At 37.9% G+C, this 26090-nt stretch overlaps 1 protein-coding gene and 1 long non-coding RNA gene across 9 annotated transcripts; both read right to left on the bottom strand.

Annotated features, from left to right (window-relative positions):
- Positions 1-444: 444 nt before the first annotated feature.
- LOC112193451 lies at positions 445-3680 on the bottom strand. Of its 5 annotated transcripts, none has more exons than XR_005808017.1 (7): positions 3111-3680; positions 2012-2139; positions 1753-1856; positions 1597-1652; positions 1366-1459; positions 1106-1243; positions 445-633 (listed from the first exon to the last, which is right to left on the bottom strand). It is a non-coding gene; the product is annotated as an uncharacterized LOC112193451 (long non-coding RNA). The 5 variants fall into 5 exon arrangements; XR_005808019.1 differs by having other exon boundaries at positions 1106-1459; positions 3111-3217; positions 3314-3680; XR_005808015.1 differs by having other exon boundaries at positions 1106-1459.
- Positions 3681-8536: 4856 nt separating this feature from the next.
- On the bottom strand, positions 8537-12613 carry LOC112195259 (F-box/LRR-repeat protein At3g58900). 4 transcript variants are annotated; one of them, XR_005808796.1, is made up of 6 exons: positions 11232-12613; positions 10719-10907; positions 10197-10545; positions 9702-9768; positions 9202-9390; positions 8537-9005 (listed from the first exon to the last, which is right to left on the bottom strand). XR_005808796.1 is itself a non-coding variant. In XM_024335632.2 (4 exons), exons 2-4 carry the CDS (start codon positions 11427-11429, stop codon positions 10291-10293), a joined length of 642 nt encoding a protein of 213 aa, XP_024191400.1. In that variant the 5' UTR covers positions 11430-11891; positions 11986-12613; the 3' UTR covers positions 9779-10290. The 4 variants fall into 4 exon arrangements, 2 of the variants coding, with proteins under 2 accessions (XP_024191400.1, XP_024191399.1); XM_024335632.2 differs by lacking the exons at positions 8537-9005; positions 9202-9390; positions 9702-9768 and having other exon boundaries at positions 9779-10545; positions 11232-11891; positions 11986-12613; XR_005808797.1 differs by lacking the exons at positions 8537-9005; positions 9202-9390; positions 9702-9768 and having other exon boundaries at positions 9779-10545; positions 11795-12613.
- Positions 12614-26090: the final 13477 nt, after the last annotated feature.

The raw sequence follows: 26090 nt of genomic DNA, 5'->3' as shown, positions 1-26090 counted from the left end.
CTTTTTTTTGTCACAGTTTCAATCAATCAATGATCACATATCACATTCACGACCTCACATATGTTGAGCAAATGGTATCACTACAACAAAGCTGGTCTTTTACGACACACAATATGCATCGTAAAAGATAACTTTACAGTACAAAGAAACGTATCGTACAAGACTATGTCATAAAAACGTGCGCCGTAAAAAACATTTTTTGCGCGTCCTAAAACACTCTTTTGTGCGCCGTGAACAATGTTTTACAACTTTGATTGTGTGCCGTAAAAGACCATTTTGCGGTCGTAAAAGACCATTTTGCATGTCCTATAAGGCCCTTTTGCGTGTCGTAAAAAACCATTTTACGTGTCGTACAAGATGTCTTCATTTACTCTTCTAATAGATAATACTTTTAATTAAATCCTTTCATTCAAGCATAGTAAACAAAAGCATTCATGTAGTAAATTATATCAATTAAATAACTTCATATTACAAAATCATAGTATAATTAAACTAGTTTTCAAATATGGAACATACTAGCTAGATAAGAATTGCTTTCAGATTGATTACATGAGTACTTGAAGGGGCTTATTATAACTTGATATGATGCGACATGCCAACCATTTCCCATAAAGAAGTCGGGCATCATAGAGCCTGTAAAGACAAGCAATGACAAATATTAGTGAACTTCGCCCTTCAATTAGTCCAAATGAGTAATCCATAAAAGTCAAAACAAATAACCCCAATTTCAAGGTGAATTTGGGGTTATTATTTTTCTTAACTTATTAAACAAGTTACCACTCATCCCATAACTTACTAAATTTTTCAAATGAAAAGTCCATGTGCAACGCAGAAATTTAAGCATACAGCTTCGCAAAAAAGTCAATAACTGGTTGAGAATATTACTTAACATCTTGTTAAGACAAATTTATGTATAACCAATATTCTCAGACACATAGAAACCGTTGGACACTAATTATAAAGCATTTCATCTTTCTTCTTTTTCTTTTTTTTGGATAGGATGTCAAATGATCTTCCAGTAAAATCACCCCATCTAGAATAGCAGATTTCAAACAATCCCTACTTGGAAACCATACAAAACGAGTAAACTATATATGTGACATACCGGTTCTTTACAAGAATAAACTGTAGGCGTCGACATAACCCCGCCTTCTTCTGTGGCATGCTTCTCTAACTGGATCAGAAGACAAACTGATGATGATGGAGCATCTAACTAGAAGATTCCACGGGGTTCAAAAGAAATCTTCACCAAAAGAGTTCACACGGAGCAGTAGTAAATTTGTCAGTCATGATGTGTGCTAGAAATTTACTTAAAGAACAAAGGATGACCATTAAAGTGGTGCCAAAAATATATAAAATTCTTACACTGTGTTTCAGTTGGTGCATGACGAAAATAGAAATCCTCTGACAACTTTTCTCTTCTCTCCCTATTATATAAGCAAATTGTACCATAAAATGGCTATACATGAGGGAGGAGAGGACACATGTAGAGAAAGAGAACACAAAGTCAGAAACTTTGAAAGAGCTGTTAAGTAACAGAAGCAACAGTATAGAGAAATAAGCATAATGATATGGCACCAGTTAAAAGACACTCACCAACTAGTCCCGCTTGAAATGATAGGGACAGAACTTTCACTGAGATCTTCAGGCCGCTGAGAGAAGTAGAGAAAATAACAATTAATAAGCACAAGGGAAAAGCAATCAGGCTTATAAGAACTCCTACATGAAGAAAAGATTATACAATTGCCATACTGAGATATTGGAGTTTCTGGAACCATTTGACCGCATATCAATGATCTTTCACTTTCCCAATCAAAAGCTGGTTGATAAGCAGCTAGAGGAGATTGACCAAAATGCTGCACAGAGTATCACGTTTAAATTGATTAGCACAAAACATGGGCAGGTGAATCATTAGTACTAGTGTAGCAAGATATAAACAAGAAAGATACTACATAAAGTTAAACTTTTGCTGCATGTGAACAAATAAAATGTGTCCTTGAGCAAGTACAACCTTTGGATCATTGGAGTGTGCTGAATCAGAGGCTACTGCATCTATAAATTGGCGCTCCAAGGTACTTGGTAAATCATCATCAGTGGTATCGTCTGCCTTTGTTTGCCTTGCACCGGCAGTGTGCAATTCTGCAATGGGTTTAAAACCAATGTCACTCAATCCTATCCAAATCTAACTTCATTTTTGGCAGACTTGACTGATCATTCAAAAACACTTGGCATCTAACAGGGAGCAAATCCAGTAAACAATTCCAGCACTTGATTGCACCATTCTTGCGCTTTATCCATCACTAGTGACGGAAACACATTCAGTGCAGGCATTGCAGATTCTTTAAATCTATAACTAACTTTAAATTTGTCATGAATAATATATCCTATCTAAACAAATTCTGTGATACCAGAATTCTAAGTTTCCTGTTACTGTTTCCTTTAGAGTAAGGTACACCAGAGTGAGTGAGCCTAGTATTCATCATATAAAGGGCTATCATGCATAAACCAGTTTGTTTGTTTCTTGATGTTCAAGTTTTTGTTCAACTGAATTGGTTTCTGGTTGAAGATTACATATTTGCTAGGTACATGATTCAAGTCAAACCACACAAACTTGTATTCTTCGACCATGAACTAATATGCAAAACAAGTTACTCATCTAACACCTAGATTCAAGTCAAACCACACAAACTTGTATTCTTCTGATTGTAGAGGCCAACATGTATTATTCTGATTGTAGAGGCTAGTCATAGTCATGATTAACATCTAAAGAGAGAAAAGCGCTAGTCACAGTCGAGCTACAAGGGACCTCTACTTTTTCTTTTTACAGATTATTGATGTGCATCACCTCACACTCTAGTTACCAAATTAAAGTTATATCACAATAGTATATAGATTATCCTAGCCAATACAACCCTAGAATACACATCCCAAAATAAGAGGAATCATTAAATAGCATTATCAATTCTGAAAACAGTATTCAAATCCTAAGTCTCTCACATATTCAGCTTCGTGATTATGATACCATCAATTCGCCAGAAACACCAAATTTTAAACTGATTAGTAATCAAATCTTCAAGAAAACAACTGGTAGAAGAACACTGCGGCCTTACTTTCTAGTCTATAGTTCCAATTCAGTTACACACCATTCACCACGATCCATATATGCAACGGATATGTACAAGTATGGTACCACTTCCAATGAATCGCAACAATTACTCTATCAGAAATCCTATTAAGGAAAACCACACAAACAGATAATCCGAAACGGAAAACGAATTGCAGAGATTGAAATCGAAACCCTAATAAAGGATACTCACTTCGATCCAAAAAAACAAAAACCAGAAACCACAATTCGAGATCAGAAACCTAGCACAGTTCCACTAGACGGACCAGGAAGAAACGCACTGACCACTTGAAATCAACGCCTCTGACGGCCATGGAGGTCCGAATCGCTGCGAGTGAGATACAAGATCCGACGATACTCAAGGAAGGAAATGCTTCAATCGGACGCCTATCTTTCGCGGATGGAGAGAGGTTTCGGAGAGCACATAGGTCGCCGGAAAAAAAGAGAGGCGACGAGGGAGTGACCGGTGAACCACCATTGAGTCGGCTAGTCGGAGTCTATGGACCCTGAGATGAAATCAGGAAGACTGAAAGAAAACGAAGCACAATTTAATATACATATACGTACCAATGGCTTTTGTTTTTCTTTTTTCAATCAAAACAAAAGAAATTTTTTTTTTTTAATATACTTTGAAAAAAAAAATTAATACTTTATAACTCATTTACGACATAGTTGAAAAGTAAGTCGTAAAAGACTATTTTAAATAATTCATTTGCAACACACATATTGTGCACGCCGTTAATAGATAACTAAATTTACGGCACATATAAGATGCACGATTGCACGCTGTGAATGACCTGAATAAAAACATTCTAACAGCACACATGAAATGTGCGCCGTAAATGACAGTCTTTTACGGCACACGTAAAATGTGTGCGGTAAAAGACCAATTTTGTTGTAGTGTATTTTCAAAACATGGATCGATTGCATTCACGGCCTATCGAGCCTGCAGTTTGTAGGAAACTTCATATATGAGCAACGCAGGAAATCACCAACTTGGCAATAATTTGTATCTTTCTGAACATCAACTATTGATCGTTCTTTAAGTCTTCTTTCTTAGACAACATTCTAATTTTAGTGAAATATATATACTTGCAAGTTGCAAGAATTAAAAACCTACCCAAACACGGGGATGATCGACCTCTTAGTCCGTCCTTGATCGAACTCGGAAAACCCATTATAAGTCCTTATTCCAGGAATCCAGGAAACAAATATTCTTTTGGGTTGGCTATCATTGTCTGACATGGACAGATGAACTGTAGTTTAGCTCCACCAGTGGTCCAGAATAATATATTTCAGGTTGATTAGTACCAGCTATTTGCTTGGAAATTATGCCATGGGAGCCAACTTGGATATTTCGCTTCCAACTAGGGCTTAGCATATTGGACGACGCCAGTGACTTGGTCCGTCAATGGCCGGCCTCCTATTAGAGCCTTACATTGAAAACTATGTTCTTCTTCATGCGGGAAGCTTATAATTAATAGGGTGAATATGAATTAACTTAAGCAAGTCTTACATGCTTGATCACATACCTTCAGTTTTGGATCGAGTTAGTCAAGGGCTGTCAAGCACAAGTACTTCTGTGATTGATGAAGAAGTCGGGGTCACTTGTTGGAGGTGCTGTTCTAGGAACGGTATTCAATGCTTTGTATGAAGGCCTTAAACATCTGATTCACAAGAATCACATATTTAAAGCGTTCTTCAAGGACATGAAATCCAGTCTAGACCACTTACGGCCACTGATCCAACAGATTGTTGAATGCAACGACAAGCTAATTTACTGCTCCAAGGAGGAACTAGAAGGTTTAGAAGAAGTGATCAAGGAAGGCGGGCAGCTGGTCGAAAAGTGCTTGAAGGTTAGCCGGTGGAAGCACTTAAAAAAGTACAAATACGCCAGAAAGCTTCTTGAATGGGACGAATCTCTTAAAATGCAGTTAGTTATACTCAAGGTCCAGGAATCAAGGGATGTGAAGAAGATCGCAGTTGAGTTAGATAATCTAGCAATCAAGGTGGATCATATGAATGATATGATACAAAATCAATCTGCTGGAAGTTCATCAAGTCATGCAGCACTTGAACTTCCACCGCTTCCTGACCTTATAGTTGGATTGGAAGTTCCTTTAATGGAGTTGAAGCGAAAGCTTCTTACTGATGATGGTGAGTCAATGCTTGTGCTGACTGCTCCCGGAGGATGCGGGAAGACTACTCTAGCTAAAAAGTTTTGTCAAGATCAACAAGTCAAAGGTATCTTACACGCACAATATCATCTTACCTAAATACTACATTGATTTGTCATATTAAGTTAAATAACACTTCACTAATTTATTTATTTATTTTGAATACATAAATTCGGCCGCAATATCATCTTCGTCACTGTTTCACAAAAGGGCAGTTTGGACCTTATTGTGCAACAACTATGTGATCACCAGCGTTCTCATGTACCTATTTTTCAAGACGAAGAACAAGTAGGTCGGTGGCTGCAAAGATATTTTGTGGAAAAAAGACATCATCCTATACTATTGGTCCTGGATGATGTTTGGTCGGGATCTGAATCCATTGTTGGGCACTTTCATTTTGAAATGTCGAATTACAAGATTTTAGTAACATCAAGATCTGAATTTCCATGGTTCGCTTCTTCATATCATTTAAAACTATTGGACGAACATAATGCTATGAAACTTTTTCATCACTATGCGTCATTGGGAGACGGAAGCTCCCTCATCAAAGAAGAACTTTCAAGAAAGGTGAGATAATTAATTTCTTTGTTCCACGTAAGTTTACTTGATTTAGGAACTAAAAGTGAAAACTAAACGATGCTCATACCGTATATTCAAAAACTTCAATACTCAAATAGTAATTGATTGACTTCATTTAGCCTAACTGGATCAATTCCCTGCAGATAGTACAGCGATGTAACGGATTTCCACTTGCCATTACAATTGTGGGAAGATCACTGTGTGAAAAACCTATAGAGTTTTGGAGAAAAACAGAAGCTGAATGGGCGAAAGGTTCCTCTATTCTTGATACTGAGACCAAATTGTTTCTTTGCCTGCAAAGCAGCTTAGATGCCTTAGATGAAGATATGGCCCTTGTCAAGGAATGTTTCTTCGACCTAGGTTCATTTCCTGAAGATTATCAAATCCCTCTTGCTACCCTCTTTGATATGTGGGTGGAGTTACATGGGCTAGATGAACACAGTAAGTGCATTGCAAACGTCTATGAACTCAGGACTCGGACATTGGCTAACCTTATAGATCACAGGTATGTGGTACATATATATATATATATATATATATATATATATATATATCCTATCCAGAGCGGAGCTCCGCTTTGAAAATTTACGTGTGAAGTTCTAGTTTTTGGTCACTTTTCGGTCGCATATCCACATCTCGACCGTTCAGTTTTTAGGTACTAGTGTATAGATCGTCTCTGCAAATTTTCAGTCAAAATGATGATCATTAAGGCATTGATAATTGCCTTAAAGCTAGTACGGTTCAGGTTGACAGATTCAGTCCCTCCATTGGTTTAAGCGAGTTAGATACCTTAACAATCATCAATTTGGCATAAAATTGACAGATATGGATATGAGACCGAAAAGTGACCAAAAACTCGAACTTCACACGTTAATTTTCAAAGCGGAGCTCCGCTCTGGATAGGATCTGTATACTGTATATATATATGTGTGTGTGTGTGTGTGTATGTATGTATGTTAGTATTATTGTTTACGACTTCATAATTACTAGGTATACCAAGTCTTCTGCGCATTTAAAACTGAATTTTCTTTTATCATAATTAACTAGAGAGATGAAGATGGAGGGGGACGACTTCTATGATGAACGCTTTCTTACCCAACATGATTTGCTTAGAGAGCTAGCAATTTACCATGCTAAACTAGAACCAGTAGAGCGTAGAAAAAGAGTAATCATAGAGATATGTGGAAACGATCTTCCTAAATGGTGGAGGGAACGAAAGTATCAACCAATGAAAGCTCGTCTATTGTCTATCTCAACTGGTGCGTTCTCCCATCTTTTATCTCTTTAATTGACAACTTACTGTAAATTAGTTATAGTGTTACATTACAGTATATATTTAATTTGTTCCCACAACACGTGGTTTGCAGATAGGGGTTCTCAATGGAATGGCCCAACATGCAAGTGCCAGAAGTAGAGGTTCTCGTCTTGAATTTTCAGACAAAATCCTATGCATTACCCAAATTTGTGGAGCAAATGAACAACTTGAAAGTTTTAGTAATCGCAAAGGACGATTACCAGAGCGCTGATATAAGTAATTTTGAAGTATTGGGTTCATCATCAGATCTGAAGAGTATAAGATTAGAGGGCATCTCAATTGCTTGCATAACAAGGAAACCCATGCAATTGAATACTCTAAAGAAGATCTCTCTCTACAAGTGTGTCAAGTTTCAGCAACGACATTGTCAAAATGTCCGATGCATTTCCAGTCCTAGAGGAAATGACTATTCAAGAGTGCAAATTTTTGAGAAACTTGCTTCCAGAGCTTTGTGATCTGATTCAGCTAAAGAAACTCAGTATCACTGATCATTCTGATATAGAAGCTTTTCCTGAAGAAACTGGAAATTTGGTCAACTGTTAAGTACTGAGGATAAGGTCTTGTTATGACCTTTTGAAGTTACCAAGCTCAATTGGAAATCTCAAAAAGTTAAAACTTCTTGACATATTTAACTGCATCAACATCACGGAGTTGCCTCCATTGATTGGTGAATTGAGCAGTTTAAGAAAGTTGAACATGAAATGGTGCTACAAAATGAAAGAACTGCCTTTGTCAGTTTTGTTTCTTGATCAGTTAAGAGGAAGTTATGTGTGATGAAGCTACAAAACATTTATGGGATCCCTTTTCAGACACTCTCAGAAACACACGCATGGTGGCTACATGAACCAAATTAGTAAGAATTTTTCAGTGAAGGTTAGAGCAAACTTACGTCGCATTTGGATTTTGATCTGGAGGTTACTGAAGTTAATTGAATTGATGATGATGTTGTTGTTGTTCTTCTTCTTCTTCTTCTTTTTTTGGGTTATTATGAGGTTTCTGTGATGGGTGACATGGGTCTTCGTGCTAAGCAGTGATTTTCCTTGTCATTGTCATTTGGTTTGAGTTATAGTTTGCTCAAGTATTATCCCTTATTTTGTTACCCTGATTTGCTTTGTTGAGATCGGTTCGGGCCTTATTCTATCATTGTATTGGCTGATTTGGCTCAATCCTTTTGAGATATATTTTGAAATATATTTTGATTCTAGAAAGACAAAATATCTGGCTATCATGCTCAAATTTTGCATAATATTTGATGTCATACAAGACTTGCAAGTTAAGATGGATTGTATTACACTTGAAATGTAGCTTATCATGAAACATGTTTCAACACGTCCCCTTTCGGAAGTCAACATTCTAAAATCAATGTGCATACATTGATCAATTGAGTACTTGTGTTACAACACAAGGAAAAGGAAACGACACTGCATCCATTCAAAAGAATTGGCAATGCAGCTACACTGGAGGCTAGTTTTCCATATTACATTATAAATTTGCTTACCAAAAATACCAACCCTGCAAACATGGATCAATATGGAACACCAAAGAAATAGGTAACAGGGCGGCCTCATTCAAAAGAAATGCACACTCCTAGCTCATTTCTTCTTTTTCTGCAAGACAAGCCTGGCAGTAGAAACAATCTTTTCTCCGATAATCTTCTTTAAAAGATGGGACTGCTGGGGCGGATAAAGTAGGACCATTTTCTTCAAATTATGAGCATGCTTCAGCAAATACCTTGCTAACTCGATCTCATTACTCCCATTAATTTGCAAGCTCTATTCTTACCTCCTTAAGTTGAGAGACGAAAGCAAGCCTTTGGGATTTCCAAAAACCCATATTAAACCCAGATACGTAGAAAAATAAAATCAATTTCAAATTATATATCTTTGCAAAATTTATCCAAAAAATAATGATAATATGCCCGAGATAAAGAAACATTTTATTCTGTTGTATGCTCATCATTCTAAATATCATATAGAGAGGAAACATCTGCACTAGTTATTACTTACATCAACCTTAGAATAGCGCATATAGGCTGGCAAACTGGCAGATGTTATCCAGAGAGTATTCAAATTAGTCATTCCTCTGATAAGAGAGACCATTGCCGGGACTAGGTCATCATCCAAGCTGTAAATATGAATGCCCAAATTACTAATCTCATCTAATGGTAATGACATGGAACCTTCATTGAACACAGCCTGCAATATGAAGGCCAAAAGGCACTTAGCAGCACGTAAGAAGAATAGAATAAAATCATTTAGAATCTGTTCTTCTCTTTGTAAATCATGACGATATAGAAGTCTATAGATGTCAAGTCAAGTTCTCTTTTTTCAAACTGAAGAATTACATAAACGATCTCTTTAGTCCTAGCTAGCAGCTATTATTACCAAGTTTTAAAACCAATGTTGAAATTATAGAAACATACAAACTGGCTATTGATTCATTTTTGCTGTCCATATCTTATCCACATAAACAAGACTGAGGGAGTGAAAGGGATAAGCCTCTTTACCTTCATAGTCATCCCATCAAGATTAAAAACTTTAGTCCTGCGGATACCAGAAAGAACCTCCAATAGGCTGTCAAAGTCATCTACTTTAGGGGATAAGCCTCTTTTTCTAAACGCATTAAATTTCCAACATTTAGATGATTCATCAAATTTCCAATATGGTGGAGTGAACCTCCAATATGTTTTGATTCTAGAAAGACAAAATATCTGGCTATCATGCTCAAATTTTGCATAATATTTGATGTCATACAAGACTTGCAAGGTAAGATGGATTGTATTACACTCGAAATGTAGCTTATCATGAAAATTTTTTCAACATGTCCCCTTTCGGAAGCCAACATTCTAAATTAAAGTGATCAATGTGCATGCATACATTGATCAATTGAGTACTTGTGTTACAACACAAGGAAAAGGAAACGACACTGCATCCATTCAAAAGAATTGAGAATGCAGCTACACTGGAGGCTAGTTTTCCATATTACATATAAATTTGCTTACCAAAAATACCAACCCTGCAAACATGGATCAATATGGAACACCAAAGAAATAGGTAACAGGGCGGCCTCATTCAAAAGAAATGCACACTCCCAGCTCATTTCTTTTTTTCCTGCAAGACAAGCCTGGCAGTAGAAGCAATCTTCTTTCTGATAATCTTCTTTAAAAGATGGGACTGCCAGGGCGGATAAAGTATGACCATTTTCTTCAAATTATGAGCATGCTCCAGCAAATACCTTGCTAACTCAAACTCATTAGTCCCATAATTTGCAAGCTCTATTCTCACCTCCCTAAGTTGAGAAACTAAAGCAAGCCTTTGTGATATCCAAAAACCCATATTGAACAAAGATGCCTGGAAAAATAAAAATCAAGTTCAAATATAATATCTTTTCAAAATTCATCCAAAATTAATAATAATAATAATAATAATAATATATGCCAGAGATAAAGAAACATTTTATTCTTTTGTATGATCATCATTCTAAATATCATATAGAGGCAACATTCGCACTAACTATTACTTACATCAACCTTAGGGAAGTGCATATAGGTTGGCAAATTGGCAGATGTTATCCAGAGAGTATTCAAATTAGTCATTCCTCTGAGAAGAGAGACCATTGCCGGGACTAGGACATCTTTCAAGCTGTAAATATGAATGCCCAAATTACTAATCTCATCTAATGGTAATGGCATGGAACCTTCCTTGAACATAGCCTGCAATATGAAGGCCAAAAGCGGTACTTAGCAGTACGTAAGCAGAATAGAATAAAATCATTAAGAATCTGTTATTCTCTCTGTAAATCATGACGATATAGAAGTATATAGATGTCAAGTCAAGCTTAAGTTTTCATTTTTCAAACTGAAAAATTATATAAACTATCTCTTTAGTCATAGCTACCAGCTGTTATTACTGAGTTTTAAAACCAATGTTGAAATTATAAACATACAAACTGGCTATTGATTCATATTTTAATTTTACTGTCCATATCTTAGCCACATAACCAAGACTGAGGGAGTGAAAGGGATAAGCCTCTTTACCATAGTGTTCCCATCTAGAATAAGAACTTTAGTCCTGCGAATACCAGAAAGAACCTCCAATAGGCTGTCAAAGTCATCTACTTTAGGGGATAGAAAAAGCTCAACTTTTTCTAAACGCATTAAATTTCCAACATTTAGATGATTCATCAAATTTCCCCACCACCTCAAGTGTTTGAGATTTGGAGCAGAAATATTCATCGATGTCCCACTAGAATAAATTCTGCAATTTACATATAGATCTTCCAGTTTCTCACATAAGACATTGACATGGCAGAATCCACTATTCAACAAACTGATCGATTGCAAAGAGGAGCTTTCAATAGTAAAATTTTTCAAACCTTCGCCACGAACATTTTCAAGCGATAATTCCTCAAGACATTTGCAAGAACATGAGATCCATTTGCAAAAATTCTCGTCTTCTATTATTACGCCTCTCAACTTTAAGGAATAGAGTTTACATGAGAAAGAAAAGGAGGGCACTTGAATAATCACAAAACTTGAGACTACCACTAGGGACCTCAGAGAAGTAGAAATCCAGATGCATGAGGGCAATGGGAACTTACGGACTGGCAGGACTGCAGTGTGACTTTGATCAAAAACTAGTTGGATTACTTCGACATTGCACCTTACAGCATTCTGGATCCACGAGACGAATCGGAACTGCTCATCACACAACCTTGCCCTTTCACTTTCATGGAAAACCCAAGAAACGCGAAAGCAGAGTATTGGATTATTACCACGTTGAAGCAAGTACCTTTCCACAGAGTTGAGCAACTTAGCTCGCTTGGTCATGAATCTTCGAGAGGAGGCATCTACCTTAAAGTTCAATGATGGAGCTGATAGGTAAAGCTCCCGGCATTTTTTGGACGTGGAACCGAACCGAGTTAAGTCTCTTATGGTGAGAAAGGAAAGAATGTGATGAGCAACTTGGTCAGGAAGATCACTGAAACTCTCCAGGGTTCTCGGTTTGTTTTTCATTTTCAACTACACTAATCTATGGATGGAATGAAACAAATGACCTTATTTATACAAATATATAAGTGGGTAGCATATATATTACTCTACCAACGAAGAGACTCCTTAAATTTGCTGGACATCGAGGACAGAGTAAATTAGAGGTGTGCTTGGATAGAATTGGAGAGCCCAATATTTTGATTTAGATGCCTTTATTTTCGATTGGGGTGAGATTCGTTTCAATAATTCGAAACTGATACATCTTTAGACAGTGGTGGGATTTGGAATTTGGGCTTGACTGGTTCAAGGGGTGAGTGGGTTTCTTCGTGGTGAGCAAGGCAACGGAGAAGGTCAGCGAACGAGAAAAGAGAAAAAGGCGCGTGGGCAAAATGGGGTTGGATTTCGACTCCGATTGCAGGGTTTTCTGGTTTCTGAGACAGTTTTGCAGGGGAGAGAGGAAAAGACTTTGGTTTTATATAAACAAGATAGGTGCCGTGGCCAGTGCAGTCTTCTACTTTGGATTGGGCTTGATGGTGTTTGGGCCTGGGCTTTGGCTCTGGCCCATGTTATTTTTATTAGAAAATACCTCCTTAGAGTGTTTTGGGTAAGAGAGAATTAAAAAATGGTGGTTCTAGTTGAACCTCTAAATTTACTATTTGGACCTCCTAAACTTAGTACACCTCTAATTTACTTTTTATAATACTTGAAAAGCTAAATCGACCTCCTTATTTTTACCAAAACACCCTTAAACATGAGAGATTATTGTCTCTACTTTTTATCTCTATCTTCTACCACGAGAAGAAAAATAAATCAAAATCACATGATATTGTTTTCTTATAAGTATATCTCCCCTCCACCAAAATTACTCAGAGGGTTGGTTATTGATCTTGATATGTTGCTAGAATCACTTTGAATTTGCTAAAAGAAGGATTTCAAGGGTTTTGGGTTGGAAGATTGAGTAATATCTATAGGGCTAAATTCTATTTAGTATCCTGTGGTATCGGTCCAACATCGATTCAGTCCCTTAACTTTCAATTTCATGAAAAACACCCATGTGATATCATATTCTCATCAAATAGGTCATTCTGTCGGGATTCAGTCAATTTCAACCGTTGACCATTGACGTGGCATTCCAACTCAGCAAAAGTGGGACCCACATGGAAGTCAAATACCGAAGATAACCCTGGCCAACCAGATATGGAAAAATAAAAAATAAACTCTCAACTTTACGGTTGGGGAGACTCGAACTCACCCCCAAAGACAGGCAAATCAAAGCCCCAACCACCATACCACTTGGACGATATTGACACACTTCCAACACAATAATATATATCTGATAGCCAACCGGATATGGAAAAATCTAAAATAAGCACCATATTTTGCTGTTGGGGAGACTCGAACCCACCCCACCAGATTGGCAAATGAAATCCACAACCACTGTACCACTTGCACGGTAATGATAAAGTTCAAACAAAATAATATATATCTTTAGATCCAGTCGGATATACCAAAAATCTTAAATAAACGCTATATTTTGCTGTTGGTACCAATCAAGTACCGTATTGATATTTTTCAAAACTTAGGTATTAAAAGTTATAAGGATACAAAGACGTGGTACCGTACATATCATTTTCCCTTAAAAAAATTCAAAAGATACTAACAAATAATTTTTAAAATAGAAATAATGGAAAAGTTATTCCAATAATAGCACTACACGCAAACATGATTGTACCATAAGCTTTAGAAATAACACTTGACACTGACAAGAAGTTTTACTTTTTAGAGATTGAGCCACATGCTTTAGCTTACCTTTGGTTTATCAACTAGATCAGAAGGGTATGTACTTATGTGCAAAGTATTCAAGTTAGCCATTCCACTTAGCAGAGAGACCATTGCAGGGACCATGTCATCATTCAAGTTAGCCATTCCACTCAGCAGAGAGACCATTGCAGGGACCATGTCATCATTCAAGCTCCCAATGTGCATGCTCAAGAAAGAAACATCATTGAAGGGAGAAGGCGTGGAACTTTCGCTGAATAGACCAATATAAGTAACAATGGTAGTAAAGTAACGTTAAGCTTAATGGTTAGAACACTTGTCACGCCCCGAATTTTGAATAAAGGAATTCAAATTCGAAACGCGAGAACAACAATCATAAAAAGACACTTAGAAAATTTTTCATTTAAACTAAGCAACAAACAAACTGAACTCACGATGTCAACACCGACTCGTTCTCTAGAGTCAAATATTACATTACAGATAGTTTACAAATCAAACTGAATGACAATTCAATAAGTAAACACACCCACCACAACTCACTACACAGCGGAAGACTTAAAACTAAGATTACCTTCGATGTCCACGCTACCGAACGTACCTCTCAGCTTCGACGACGATCACTCGATAATCAAACCTGCACAAAAACTCCTACACCATATAATAATGCACCGGGAATGAACAAAACAAACCCGGTAAGCTTTTCAGCCTGTATGAGTAAACTCAATTATAGTGACTCACGTCACTCATGCTTATAATTTCTCAGCTCGTGAGATAATTAAAGCAACAATATTTAATTCCACAAAATACATGCTTTCACCATCTTAGCTTAACAAAAACAATATGCAATTATCACAACAAAACGTCAAGTTCAAATTAATCAATAACATGCTCAACAATTTCAACCCAACTAAAAACCCACATGCTCTGTCTCTCAATTTATTTTACGTCCCCACAATCTATTAGATCACTATTCCTTTGCCTCAACGGCAGAACCAGGAAATCATACTCATTTCCCTCAACATAATGCGGTTGCCAAAATCATGCCACCCCAACTCATTTATCAATCACTACAAATCACAACCCACAATTGTACCCACAATAAGAATTTAGCAAAATCAATAATCCCTGCATAGAAACTTAGTTCAGGAGATCACATGAAAACAAACAAAAGATATAAATCCCTGCATAGAGTTTAGTTCAGGAATTTACATTAAAACAAACAATACAAAAAACAGTAATCCCTGCATATAACTTAGTTCAGGAGATTACAATAAAGCAAACAATACAAAAGACAGTAATCCCTGCATATAACTTAGTTCAGGAGATTACATTAAAACAAACAATTCAAAAGACAGTAATCCCTGCATATAACTTAGTTCAGGAGATTACTTAAAATTCAACAATTAGAAGGAAAAGGAAAATCAATGAAGAAGTCCAACATCTCACACTAAAGTCAATGATCATCCATCAACTCCAAACTAAAGTCGATAGTCGATGTTCACCCATCGACTTTGACTAAAGTAGATGATCACCCATCAACTCCAAATAAACACCAGATCCAAAGATCAGAAAACGGTCACCCACAGTGACTCTAGATCCGAAGATCAGCAAACAGTCACCCACAGTGACTCCAAATCCGAAGATCAGCAAACATTTACAAAGAATCCCACATGACTCAAAATGTTACCCCAACTCAATTACTCTTTCAACACGACAAATCAACAAGCCCCTGATATAACGAATTTTCCACAAAGAGTAAACGCACAATACCACATTCTGAATAAATCACAGTTCATACGCACATCACAATGTCACGCCATTCATATATATATATATATATATATATACACGTAGTCATTCACGCAAGAATGACCACTAATACCAACTATAGTTTTATAAATTATACTTCTCAAAAATCATTTTATATCAAAACCTTGTTTTAACCTACCCTTGAACCGTTGTCGATCAAGTTCATATATTTTAAAAGAAATAATTTATTTTGATAAATACGATTTTTCATGCTAACAATTAACTATACTAAATTAAAACATAACTACTTTATCGACCGAAACACCATGAGATTTACTCATCTCCAAATCCTGCTGCGTCTTCACACAAACCAAGACAAGCACAAAATCATCCAAACTCCGCTCACACAATTCCGTCAATCACCTAATCACATCAAGGTCACACTCAATATAACACAAAGCACACAATTCACAAACACAATTATACGACGATTCAACAGTTGGATCCTCATCCGAGACCAACCAACGTCTTCGGAACACTTCTACGAACAATAAATCAAAACTACAAGTCGATCGAACGGCCGAATCCTCATGGATCGAAAATCGAAAACCCTAAAACCCTAACATGCTCATACGATCTCCAAAAATTACAAACTATATATCGAAATGCTCGTATCGACGAGTAGATCGAAATCAGGAACAGAAACTGTCCCTGAGGTAGCCGAAAACCGCCGGAAAACACCACCGCAGTGGCGGCACCGCCACCGACCCAAAGTCAGAATTTGGCAAAACTTCCAACACCAAAGTTCTTCATCTCAACTCCAATTGAAACTTTCATAACTAGCACAAAGTCAGAATCAATGCCATTTGGCCGGAATTTACCTCGCAAGTTTTGAAAACCGATGAACCCTAGATTCCCAATCTTCAAAATTCGATCACCATAGATCAAATCGCTGCAAGCCTTCTTGGGTGTAGCTTCTACTTCCTCTGGGTTAGAAAAGCCCCCAAATAACTCGAGCTATAGTGGCCGGAGCTGGGAGAACCAAGGCCGGCGATTTGAGGTAATTTGCAGCTCCACAGTGCAACTTCTCGGCCTTGTAGTGTCGTCTACAGTGCTTCCCACGACGAATCACCACCACAGACGTGTAGAGGGGACTGAGGAGAGCAGGATTCCCTTTGGAATAGAAGCAAAAGGTGGCCGGACGAGGAAGAAATCGGCCGGCGAAGGTGAGAAGGCGAAACTGAGCTCGGGACCAAAGAGAGAGAAAAGTTTCCCTTTTTGGAAACTTCAGATTTTCTGATTAATTTTTGGAAAAATCCCATATATACCCAAATGGAAACTTTTTCCGACGGCCATAACTTCTTCATACGAACTCCGATTTCCACGTTCCACATGTCTACGAACTCATATTGACGCGCTCTACAGCTTTCGTGAAGAAAGTTCTCACAAAATCTAAACGTATAAAAAGTCAAACTTCGTAACTCCCGAAAAAGTGCACTTCGAATAATTATTCGCCCGAAAATAATTCCACTCCACCCTCGAACCACGAAATCATACAAACGAACACTTTATTAATCCCAGGAAACATTTTGGAATTAATAACAAATTTTCGAGGTCTTACAACACTCACTACCTAAGATCCAAGTCTTGGGTTCAAGTCATTATAATGATAGGAGTGAAATCATTTGATCATCTTTTAATAAAAATGAAAAAGAAAAAAAAAACTTAACTGTCATAAATTTCCAACATATACAATTATACATGAGATAATTAGACAAATAATGATGCTTCTTAATTCTCATAACTCATTTGTGAAATTAATGCTTATATTTCTGGTAATATTCAAAAAAGGAAAAATGGAAAATAGAGTTGAGAGAGAGAGAGAGAGAGAGAGAGAGAGAGTACATAAAATAGTTTCGGAATACAATAAAATAGTTTTAAATGTTGTAGGGAAACAAGAATTGAGAGGAATTTGCTGTGTGTTCTCAATGATAATAGGGGCCTCTTTATATAGAGGATTACAATGTATAGAATCTCAATCATATAAGGAAAGTAATAGTACATTGAATAGGAATCTAGATCCTTCTAATTCAACCCTATTACCACTAGGTCAAGTAACCTAGAGTTTGGGCCAAACACAAATAGAGATATCCTTAAACACTCCCCCTTGTGTTGTCCAAATGCGGTGCTTCTCTCGTTGCCTAGCTAAAAACCTTGCCGAGTAACAAAAACCCAGTGGGACAAAAATAACCTCTGTCGAAGGGGAAAAAGAGCACAACACACCCTTCACGTTTTGAGGTGAACATGTAGACATCTCCCCCTGATGTCTGCTCCTCTCCCTGATGACTACGATCATGGGAGTTTAGATAATTTCCGCAAGCCAATTCTTGCCACATGTTTATCGAACGTGGATTTGGGCAATGACTTAGTAAACAAGTCTGCCTCACTGTCCTCAGATTGAATCTATTTCACTTTGATCTCGAGGAGAGTCTGTTGTTGCTAATTATGCTTGGTGTATCGCTTTTAATGTAGCCTTGCCTCATTTGTTCAAAACAAGCAGCATGATCCTAAATGCTCGTAGGCTCATCTGTGGTAAACTTCAAACCACAATTGCTTCGAACATGCGTAATTATGGATCAATAATCTCTGCATTGTTTGAAGATATAGCGACTAGGGTCTGTTCTATAGACCTCCAAGATATCAAGATCTTTTCCCATGGTGAACACTTAACCATTTTGGGAATGACCTTTGTATGGGTCAGAGAGATATCCAATATTAGCAAAACCTTCCAAAACACATGTTGTTTTGGGATGGGGATAATGGACCCAGGTCAGTGTTGGCGGCATTCCTGGTGTGTGATGGGTCCGAATCCATCATCTCTCTATAGGGATAGAACAAGCCCATATCAATCATACATCTCAAGTATCGAAAGATATCTTTTACACCAATCAAAATGGCGTCGCGTTGGTGCAAAGCTATACCTTAGCTAACAAGTTCACTGCAAATGAGATGTTCGGTCCTGTGCATTGAGCTAAGTACAATAATGCGCCTATTGTACTCAAGTAAGGCACTTATGCCTCTAGCACATCTTCGTCATCATCCTTCAGACGAAGAGGATCCTTTTCAGGATCAAGACTACGGACAATCATCCTTCAGACGAAGAGGATCCTTGTCAAAAATGCTTAAGCATCTATCGACACGATGCTCAAGTTCCAAACTGAGACATAATCGTGTTATCTCATAATCCTTAATCTCAAAATCGGATTTGAAGTGTTCAGCGGTTTCCCTTAACTCTTTAAGGGCTTCTAATGAAGATCACGTCTAACATGAACCGCGATGGAATCCGAAACTTGTTATGGAAACGCGTGGGCATATCCCTTCCCAATCAAGTAGTTATTTTAGCGAGCATTTCAACCTCTTTGTAAATGCGCTCCATGGTCTAGAGCCACTTGCTTGGGTAAATGAAGTTCACCATGAACCTTCATGTATATTCCGTATCTAGATCCCTATAGAGATACGTAGTGACCACATTTGTAAGCTGCATGTTTAGTTATTCGGAAACTACCAAACTGACAGGGTAGTAGAGTGCAATAACATCCATTAGGAGAGAATATGTCTCATCGTAGTCGATTTCAGGGCGTTTTGTGAGAAGCCTTGCGCCATAAGGTGAGATTACCATCTCTTTTTCTCACTACGCTTTCTAACGAAGACCCATTAGTCAACATATTTTGTGTTAGGAGGTGTTGGCATCTTTAGCTCGAAAACCTTTCTCTTCGTTAGAGAATCCATCTTAACCTGGATCTCATCTTTCCATTTAGGCCAAATTTCTCTACGTTGGCATTCATTCATCAACGGAGCATGGTTCGATATCATCTGACTCAACAAACTCATGCGCAACAAAATGCGCAACTACATCATCAATCATGATGGAGTTTCTATCCCACGTCTCATGTACACCAGTGTAATTTTCATAGAGCTCTATATTCTCAGGAATAGGTTTTGACGTTGAGGCGTCCCCCAATGATAACCATAACCTGGAAGATTCTCATGAGATGGATTTTGAGTGTCGATGATTCAAGGATTGGTTTGTGCCAATGTATCCTTCGAACCCACGGGCCTCCCATACGTCATAGCTAGGGCCATGGCTTATAACGCCAGAGTGTCACTCTCTTTGACGTTGGCGCCATGCCTACCTCCGTGTAGGGTGGCGCTACGTCCTCTCGTAGGGACGTCCTTCCTTGCAGGCATGTTTGCTGCATATTTGTGTGATCTCGTCACTTTAATAGGGATCGAGATAAGACATAGTGGGGACAGGCCACGACAATTTCTGTCGTTCCTGCTGAACATCCGTGTTCTTATCTCCCCCTAATGACAGGAAGACTGTCTCATTAAAGTGACAACCCGCAAATCTAGTTGTAATGGGATTGCCTTGCAAGGGCATTAAGTGGCGGACGATTGTTGGAGTCTCAAATCCAACTGAGTGGCCCATTCGTCTATAAGGACCTATCATAGTGCACTGTGGCGGCACAATAGGCACATAAATAAGTCACTCAAATGTGCGTAAGTACAAAATACGTGTACCCAGTCACTAGCTGTAACGCAGAGGTACATTGAGTGGCGGTAGGTCGTAGACGAATTAGCATAGCTGCATGCGATATTGCATCACCCCAAGCAGATGTAAGAAGATTGGTGCACATTACCAATGTTCGGACTACCATCGTAGTCGTTTCCGCGAGACCAATTGGGTGTGTTCATGGGAATATAATGTCCAACATTAGTCCTAATGCAATAACCATTGAAAGTCTTCAATGTAAACACTCTAGCACAGTCAAATCCAATTGACTGAATAGGATGATCTGGGGAGTGAGCCCGTTGTCATATGATATGTGCTAGGAGTGTAGCATAAGCAGCATTTATAAGTGGACAATGGCACAATATGTGACCGACGTGTTTGCGTATCAACCAACATCATAAAATATTTAAGCGTCCACAAGTTGGTTGAATAAATCCACAGAATCCCCATGGATTCTATGTAAGAACATAATGAGTATTGTCATATCCTTTGCATAGGACGGTCTCAGTCCTAATTTCCAGAAGGAACGAGCTTTGTAAAACGAGCGAGAGGCTTTAGAAGCAACCAATGAGAATTTTGGTTGGGCCTGAGCGTCTTAAACGCTATTCGAAGCAAGTTGGTGATTGCAGCATCACCTAGGGCGCCATCACAATGATGGAAGCCATCCATGGCGTCATGGATAGGGACTGCGCCAGCCCTAGGATGGTTGTGGACGGAGGCAGTGCCCTAGGCAGCAGCGTCGATCACACTTAGTCTAGAAATCAACTTGCTTCATTTCGCTCGAGAGAAAGGATGTCCATGTGAAGTCTTTGGTAGACGGATCATTATATCATGATTAGGATGATCTATCCTGTCGTGACAAGGCCAATATGTGTCTAAATCCAAGAGATCTTCTCTCATAACTTTTATTGGATTAATAGCCGAATAGTGACATAGAGTCCACTAGAGAGACACATAAACTTCTCTAAGATGCGTCTTTGTTCACAATCATTAAAGGTATTGCAAAGGAACTCATTTCCGTTCTCTACATGCATTTTCGCATGGAATTCGTTGGCTATTCATAGGGTACGATTTGCCCTAAGAGCGTAGAGAGTTTCTGTGACAGCTGTAATCAAGGTGCCATTTAGCAAGTGGAACTTGGGCTATTCCATGTCCTTGAATTAATACTGATGGCCCAGCCATGGTAGTCACAAAAGTCATATGCTCAGAATCAAAATGGAGTCATAAAGAACTCGAAATTTTATTCATAAGCCAACAGAGTACATCATTGTCTCTTAACCATTAGGAGAATCTAATCCAAATGCTAGCTAATGCAAAACAATGGTAGTCATCTAACTTCTTTCAGTAATTCCAAAATAAATGTGACCAAGTGAGTAGAGAGATGTCGGTGGAGCAAGGCTCACTTAAGTACCACTAATCTCATAACCTTCCTAGACATCACACTTACTTTGGGTGAGCCTACTTTGAAGAAAGACTACACCATTGGCATTTACTACAAAGTATATATATGGCAATTGCCTATTACATCTCTTGGAAAAATAAAGACTTAAACAGAATTGGCGATCTATTGATCCCAGCCAGATTTGTTGTCTTTGACCCTTCACTTTAGATCATCTTCATGATCTTCTTGTTCCACATAGTGAGCTTCTCTTGCTTCACAATATGTTTTGTAAGCAGTGATGATTTCTTCACGAGTTCTACAAATGTGTGCCCAATGATTGGATACTCCACATCGAGAACATACATCTCTTCTCTCAGACTCCATTGATTGAGGAGCTTTGAAAGCGTCATTTAGATGGCTCCTAATGTTGGTGGCGCCACCAACATGGCCAGAGGCGTTGCCTCCCTCTCTCTTTCCACGTTTACCTCTTCGGTTCCGTGTTCGTCTATTTTGGCAGTTACCTTCCCAAGTAGAGCGATTATATGGACCAGAATGTCCAGAAGTATCTCTAAGATTAGGGTTTCGCTCTTGGCGCCCTCTCTTAGAGGTGCGACTATAATTGGATTCCGGAATATGCTGTGTTTCCACGGATCTCGAATTATAGTTCTTCACAAGGATATTGTCATGCTTTTCAGCGACATTCATAGCTCCAATGAGCTCATGAAACCTTGTGATCCGTCTTGCATTAACATCGATTCAATAGTTCTTATTAACCATCAATGCAGAGACGGGGAAGGTAGAGAGAGTCTTCTCAATCAACATCGCATCTGTGATCTCTTTACCACAAAATTCCATTAAGGATTTAATGCGAAGTGCTTCCGAGTTATAGTCAAGAACTGACTTGAAATCACAGAAGCGGAGGCTATGCCATCTCACTTCTAGGTCAGGAAGCAAGGAGTCACGGACGTTGCCAAATCTTTCTTCGAGTGAGACCCACAGCCTTCTGGGGTCTTCTTCGTTCATATACTTGTACTGGAGCGAATCATCCATATGACGAGTCATTAGGATGATGGCTTTCGCCTTATTTGCCTCTAAGGCTGCTCTATTTGCTTCCAAAGCTTGAGCTTGCTTAACAGTTAGCACGTCCTGGCTAGGCTCAAGAATCATATCCAGGATTCCATCAGCCTTGAGGTGCTGGAGGATATCACGAACCCACCTGTGATATCCAGAGCCAGTTGTTCCCAATGGAGCAAAGTCCAATTTGTTCAGGTTACTCATCCTGAAAGAGAACAAGAAATTAGGGTTAGTTTCGGAGCGAAATAGGCTACCACGAAAACATATGAAATTTCTGAGCGTAATCGCTTCCAAGAAATTAGGAATTTTCGTGCGTAGTCGCTTCCAAGAAATTCGATTCCAAGAGATATTGGATTAGATCGAAATAATGATGTAAGTAGTCGATCATAAATTCTCTTCAAACTCTAAATTTGGAGATCTCAACAAGCTCTAAGCTTGGAGTGAGCACAAACCCCCATAGTTCGGCTTAATTTGGTCTCCCCTATAATGAAGAAAGGGGGGTTGAAGAAGGGAGGTTGCAAGTCCCCGAAAAGAAGAGAAAATAAATTTAAAAACTCTAAAAAACGGGAACGTTTAGTAAAAAATACCTCAAAATAGGTCGCTGGAAAATTTGACCGGAAAAAGTGGTCGGAAAAAGTCGCCGGAAAGTCATCGGAAATTCGTTGACCGGGGGTTGACCGTCGTTGACAGGCGGGTTGACTGGTGCTGACGTGGCAAGATGACATGTCGCGCTGACGTGGCTGATGACGTCAGTGGGCTTCTAGGCCGAAGGCTTGGGCCTGGTGTAGTTAGTGGGCCAGGCGCAGCAATGGGCTTGGTCGGGTTAGTGGGCCAGATGGGCTGCTGCCTCATTTTCTTTTCTTTTGCAGTGGGCCGCATCTTCTTTCTTGGACCTATCTATTTCCCTTTTATTTCTCTCTTCTGCTTTTGACCTAAGTGAAAGTTGCGGGCCCCTTTGTTTTTTCTTTCTTTTCCTTTCTGGCCGTGTCTTCCCCCTCCACTTCTTTCTTTTCTTTCTTTTCTTCTTCTTGCTGCAGTGGGCCACTTCTGGCCTCTTCTTCTTCTTTCTTTTTCTTTATTTTCTTCTTCTTGTGGCAGTGGGCCACATCTGCCATCTTCTTCTTCTTTCTTTTTCTTTGTTTTCTTCTTCCTCTGTTCTTTTCGCTGGCAAGAGAGCTGTGTGGGACAGAGGCTCGTTCAATTGGTTGTTAACTGGGCTCTTGAGATCGAAGGCTATAATATTAGGGTTTCAGGGTTAGGGCTTCGTGCTGATAACGTATTGTAGGGAAACGAGAATTGAGAGGAATTTGCTGTGTATTCTCATTGATAATAGGGGCCTCTTTATATAGAGGATTACAATGTATAGAATCTCAATCATATAAGTAATCGTACATTGAATATGAATCTAGATCCTTCTAATTCAACCCTATTACCACTAGGTCAAGTAACCTAGAGTTTGGGCCAAACACAAATAGAGATATCCTTAAACAATAAATGATTTTTAGTTTTTAATTTTAGTCCCATATATAGTTATTCTCTACATCTCAAATCTCTCCATCTTTATCCCCTTTGCGCTTTCCCACCAGTTGTTTTTTTCTCCTTTTTAATTACAATAAACCAAGGAATAAAAGTACTATAAAAGAACCCCTTATATAAATTGCAACTTAGGCATAATCTAGACTAGTGTACACCGCTTCCGAACAAATTTGCTCAGTAATCTGACTTTTCATTACCCCTAGTGTGACCAGTATTCTAAAGAGTTTTTCTATTGGAACCTCCAAATTTACTCACTTGACCTCTTTGCTTTTTACACCTCCTATCAAATTTTTAAATACTAAAATTACTCACTAAAGTTCCTCAAATAACCTCACTCATAAACAAATTATTATCTTTAAAATAAAAAAACTTAGTCATTTCAATGATTTAATTACTCTATAAATCTTAACTATATATACATACCTTAATCAAACAACATGCATAAATTGCTTTTCCAATAAAATATAAAAAAATCAAACACAAGGTATTGTGTTTCAAAAATTAATTTCTAATCAATAAGAAAATAACATAAACTATTCTATGGTTTTTTTTTTTTTTTGTATTTTAGCTGTTAAAGAAAATGAAGAAATCATTTTTTCTTAATGTTTATTTATTTTCTCTACTTTTTGTCCCTCATGATTAATTATTAAAATATATATTTTTTAACTGCTACTTTTTTTTTTTTTTTTTTTGCAAATATAATAGATAGACTTAGATTCAGGTCATAAATTATAATAGGATTTATTTTGTTTTCCCTCACCAATATGAATATATCATACATTTTTATGTCACATTATCTTAATAATATTTTTAATTCTTATTAAATATATATGAATGCTTTAATGAGTATGTAGTGAAATTGAAAAATGAAAAATAGATAAGGAAAATAATAACGAATACAATCTAATATTATTGAATTGGAAAGTCTATTTAAAATAAATATAATATTTTTGTTGGTATAATTATTGTCCTTAATAGTCATTTTATAGTAGGTTATATATGTCATTTAATAATTCATAATAGAGTAAAGTCAAGTGAGTAGTTTTGGAGGTCCCAATAGAAACACTCTATTCTAAAAGATATGCTCATTCGATGTTTAAGAAACATAAATTAGCTTTCCCTAGTATTTCCATCCCCAGCCTCACACATGCAGTACATTCCTCATAATCTCCATGAAAAAGATTCCACAAAAGATAATCTACGTGAGTCCAAAACTCCAAATTTAAGTCTGAAGAGGAGTGTATCTCTCTACCTTCAGAGTTTCTTCGAGTAGAATAAGAACTTTAGTTATGGATATACTGCCAAGAACCAAAGATACATTGTCAAATTTGTACTTTTCCTTGTGCTCCAGAAGAATCTCAGCTTTTTCTAAGCTCACTAAATCCCCCAACTCTTGGTGATTCAATACTCTTCCAAACCATTTCAAAGTTTTAAGATTTGGAACGGAAATGTTTAAAGATCTGCTGGTGGGCTTATAAAATCCCCACTCTATATGTACGCGAACAAGTTTCTCACCTGAGATGCTAAGATTGCAGAGGTCACTGAAACCATGAACCATGCACGTAACTGAATGATTCCAATGATGAGCTTTTGATGATCATGTTATCTGGGTTAACCTAAAAAAGAAGCAAATCCTTAATGCATTTGCAGGAACTACTTGACATCCATTGGCAAAACCTCTCATCCAACATGTTTTAACTCTAAGTTTTGGAGACTAGTGAAAGAAGCAAAGGTGGGAAACTTAAGAATTGCATGGAAGTCAAGCACTAGAGACCTCAAAGATCGACAAAGAACAATGCAAGATGGAAATTCT

Source organism: Rosa chinensis, chromosome 3, assembly GCF_002994745.2.
Source record: "Rosa chinensis cultivar Old Blush chromosome 3, RchiOBHm-V2, whole genome shotgun sequence".
Classification (NCBI taxonomy): domain Eukaryota; kingdom Viridiplantae; phylum Streptophyta; class Magnoliopsida; order Rosales; family Rosaceae; genus Rosa; species Rosa chinensis.
Note: the sequence above shows the minus strand (reverse complement) of the source record. Positions and strands in the feature narration are given on the sequence as shown.